Genomic DNA, 4,561 nt, shown 5'->3' on the forward strand with positions numbered 1-4,561 from the left:
CATTTACTTTCCCATTGAGTTACATTCCAGTGTTCACGGGGATGGACGTCTGTGTCGTCGGCAGGCGTAGAGCTAACAGAATCTGTAGTTTTTTTCTGTTAAAATAGGGGAAGTGTTTTTGAGTAAAATTTCTGGTTACTCTATCCATTATTAGTAACTTAAAACACCCAGAGCCCTGATGGGTGTGTCACCACTGTCTAGTTCTGTTCTGATAAAGGCCCACAGCATGAGGGCACAAACACCGTGTTTTTAATGGTAATAATGACTTTACTGCTAGTTTTCAGACACATTTTTGTATAGTCCTATCAAAAACCTTCCCGGTGTTTGATGTGTGATATATTAAGAGTCCTCCTGGATGTAGATATTTAAAAACAACATTGTTGTTATCACTCTTCCAAAATTTTTGCTGAATACATAATTGATATTTGTCCTGGTCAAAGATCTTATACCTGAATTGTAGAGCTCTACGGCTCAGTAATGGGCTCTTTTTGGCTGCGTTGCTGATTAAAGCTCCAATCATCTTGCCAGGAAGTTCAGCTCAGCATGCACGTCTTTGCATTTAAGCAGCAGTAGCAAACTCTTTTTTATTTTATATCATAGATTTAACCATAGTCTTTGAGATATCTTCATGATATTCATGATGCTGTGTTTTAACAAGCCTTGGCAGAACAGATGGGATTTGATCACAAGGAGCTGGACTATATTTAGCGAGTAGGTCTCTTCTAAAGACAAATGGTTTCACTTGATTTAATTTAGCTTGAGGATATAATTTAAACCCAAGCATGATATTTTCTGATTATTTGTTAATGAAAACCAGGAGAATTGGTTTCAATCACTTCCAATAAAATACAGAAAAAAAATAATCAGACAAAATGTGTGAAAACAAGTTCAAAGTACAAGTTATTTATGTTTCTGGAAGGTACTAGAAAACTCTTTTTAAAATGTTGAGAATTGTTCAGATTGAACAAACCATGTTGGAGATTTGTATCTTTCAGTGTTGACAGGAGGACCCCAGTGGTTACATTTACTGAGCTCGATGCACGTCTGCTCAAAGTGTTTCTGACCTGCTGCTGCCATCAATTGTCAAAAGAAAATTAGCTCAGTTTAACAGCACTTTGGGTATCAGAACCTTAGCAGGAATAGCTTTGTAATGTTCAGTGCTGGTGGGCGTGATGAATGAAAGGTAACCTGATTACCAGCGGAGCTATTAAAATCTCTCATGTGTGACTTGCCACAGCAGCCGTCTCTGCTTAGCAGAGAGGCGGCAGATTGCTGTTTGGCTCATATAAGTGGGTGTGTGTCACTATTGATTTCCATGTTGTGTTTTTTCTCAATGTATTTAACTCACGCTGGGTTCAGATTTATTATTCATACAGTCACAGAGGCAGGGAACAGGCCGCAGCTTCAGTTCTTACCACATTTGACTTTTCCTCCGCCCAAATGTTTCTCTTCACTCTTTGTTACCTGACAGGTTGGAATTGTGTTTTCTCTTTTATTTGCAGGCCAGATATCCATCAGAATAATTACAGAGCAGAGGTAATACATACTGCACACATAGGGTAAAAACTATAGGGGGGATGTTCCAGCATCATGGGGCCATGGGGAGCATTTGAAGGGCCTGTAGGCAAGCAGTAAATGCCAGTCTGTCCGTCCGTTTTAATGAGCTTTTTCAGTTTGTGCTTATATTGTTAAAACACCGGCCATCTGAGGCAAATAAAATCCTGCAAATGGTGCAGAACTCCTCAGATTTAAATGAAGTGGAAACACAAAATGTGGCAAAATGAGGTTCCACCCAGCCTTTTTTTTTAATTACATCACCTCATCAGAAACTCTTCCCCTGTAATTGCATTTGACAGTTGAAGGATTAAGCAATTACTACCCTAGAACTGATAAATGTGGTGAGACAAACCCTTGTACTTAAAAGCAGAATGGGTAGAAACATATTGAGTTTGCTTGTTATGTCAATTGCAGACACAACAAAATGAGACACTTAAATTCTCCACATGTAGCTGCAGTTCAGGTTAAATTGCTTTATTTTATTGCTTTAAAATAAATAAAAAACATTTCATTAACTATAAAGCCAGTGGCTAGCAACATCAATCAATAATTATAGTTGATTATTAAGTAAATTAATCTTTTTATAAAACAAAACATGTGGGTTCATAAATAACTAACCAAGTATTTCTCTTTCTGTCAGGTGTTGTTCTATGAATGCCAGAATAGCGAGGCTTGCCCTTATAGAACAAACAATGGAGAGGATTTGGGCATTGGTGTCCCCTAACATAACTGCATTAGGTGGACCCAAGTCTTATTAAACCTTGGGGTGTCACTTAAGTTCACTTAAGTTGGTGAGTCGAGGCAGGTGAATGAATATTTTTGATCACACATATTTTCTCTTTGGGGAGTGCTTAAATTGTCCAATCAAAATAATATTATCCATAAAGCCTTTAGTTCTTCCTGTGCCTTTGCAGATACATCACTTCTGATCCTGTGGAGTCAGTATGTCTGGAATATTAAGTAAAAGTATAATATGAATTATGACAATACCAGCAGCTATTTGGAGCCAAATCATTTTTAATTTGCTTCCACTGAATGCCCCCAGATTTCATTAAACCCATCTTTATGTTCCGATCAAAAGTTGAACTAAAGAAACTTCTCTATGTTTGGATATAATCTGCTTTTGATTGTTACGGCTACAGTTGTTAAAGCTTCACTTCCTGAGCAATTCCAGTTAAAAAGTAAGATGAGAAATTCTACTGAGTGTGTTATAAGTGATAAACTTTTGCTTGCTTTCCTTTTTACAGCATCCTACAATAAAAGGGAATAACTTTGTAGGACATTTTGACTTTCAATGAATGTGAAAGTGATGTTTTCAAGCATTTACAAAACACATGTATGTAACATATGATAACTATTTTTTGTTTTGTTTTGTTTTTTCATCATAATTTTCCAGACTTGGAGAACTTCAAGACTCACAAAAGAAGCTCTGTCTCAGTACGTGAAGGTCAAGGAGTGGTTTTGCTGTGTGGCCCTCCTCCACATTCAGGAGGTAAAGTTCTCTTTCTAGAACATTTTAACTCAACTTGCTGGCAATTAGTTTGTTTTATAAAAGATGTAAGTCTGCTGTGAAAGGGCCACAGTGAGAGGCTGGTTCTATCTGAGAAACATATTATTTAAGCAAATCTGTTTATACTGTATGCAAACCAAAAAAAAGTTGTATATTTCATTATATGTATCTTTCTCCTATATGAACACTCATAAATCTACTGCCATAGACGGTAGCCGATGATAGATTTGGTTTGCAAAGAAAAGGGACCAAATGTTGTCAAAGCTAATGAATAGATTTTACATTCTGTACCTTAGAGAACTGGCATTTTAAGATTCGAGTGCACAGCTTCCAGTCGTATCATTTTGTAAACATAAAAATTACCATTCCTACTCAAATAATATCTTCTGAGTTTCTTTTCAGATCTTGCTGCCTCTTTGAACAAAAATATTTTTATATTATGTTGTTTTGACCAGGCGTGACAAGTGCTGCTGTCTGGAGACTGTGAGCATAATTTGCCATGATTAGAGCAGTTTCTCTTGACTTTTTGCCAGCAGAAGTAAAGCATGTTCCAGCCCTGCAGTATGTATTCATCATTGTTTAGACTCAAGCTATAGGCAGACAATGCCTGAATCAAATAATGCGATCCATGGTATTTGCTTTCTCTCCGAGAGCTAAATGAGAAGATCAATACCAGTTTGGGTTAGTACAGCATAGAATAACTAGAGCACTTTGAATTCCATGAAATATTCAAAGACCTTTGGTCTGTGTGATATCATTTATTGCTTAATATGAGTTTAATGTTTGAAGTAAGCAAGATGTGCTTATAGAGGGTTATAAAACTAAAGGATACAAATCTTTTAGATTAGTTGAGGATTTATTTGAAAAAGACCTTAACACCAAGTCAAAAGAACATGTTCTACCTAAAATGTCCCTAATTCGAATAAATTATAATGGAATTTGGGATTTAGTTGGGGAAAAAAAGAACACCAAGAAGATCTTGATTTAACGAAATCCCTGGATTAGCATTAAGGGTCCACGTTTGCAGGGTACCCCCTACTTTTATCTTTAACCTTGAATCTGAGGAAACGTTGTCATTATGACACCTTGTTAATTTACCTTTCTGATGGCTGAATATATAAAGACAGAAATTATTTTGGTAGCTTTTTCTGTTCTTTCAGTTTTTCTGTAATCTTAGTAACAGCACTCCAAATATCTTGGTGTATCTTTACTTGATTTGATTTAACATTTCATTTCCAAAAACAAGTTTAGAATTCCTGAAAATGACTTCTGAAAGAATTCTCCTGCTGTGAAGTGTTTCGTGTCAGAATCAGGTTCTGAGCTGGCTTATGAATTTTACAAAAAAAGAGACGATATGTGAAAACCACCTCTGTTCCATGTCATTATGTCACTAAAAAATTTTATTGCAAAAGGTTCAAACTTATCAGTAAAAATTGTTTTTCTTTTTTTGTAACCAACAAAAAAAAAATATATATATATATATATATATATATA

General features: G+C 35.8%; 1 protein-coding gene across 2 annotated transcripts in view; it reads left to right on the forward strand.

The window, feature by feature from the left end:
* LOC107093193 (contactin-4-like) overlaps positions 1-4,561 on the forward strand; it is a 240,968-nt gene that overhangs the window by 119,142 nt on the left and 117,265 nt on the right. For both annotated transcript variants that reach the window (XM_015388077.1, XM_015388076.1), the window contains exon 5: positions 2,954-3,049. In XM_015388077.1, coding sequence (XP_015243563.1) covers positions 2,954-3,049 — 96 coding nt within the window. The remainder of the gene's footprint in view (positions 1-2,953; positions 3,050-4,561) is intronic.

The sequence above is a fragment of the Cyprinodon variegatus genome, unplaced genomic scaffold, assembly GCF_000732505.1.
Source record: "Cyprinodon variegatus isolate N-32 unplaced genomic scaffold, C_variegatus-1.0 Scaffold412, whole genome shotgun sequence".
NCBI classification, from domain to species: Eukaryota; Metazoa; Chordata; class Actinopteri; order Cyprinodontiformes; family Cyprinodontidae; genus Cyprinodon; species Cyprinodon variegatus.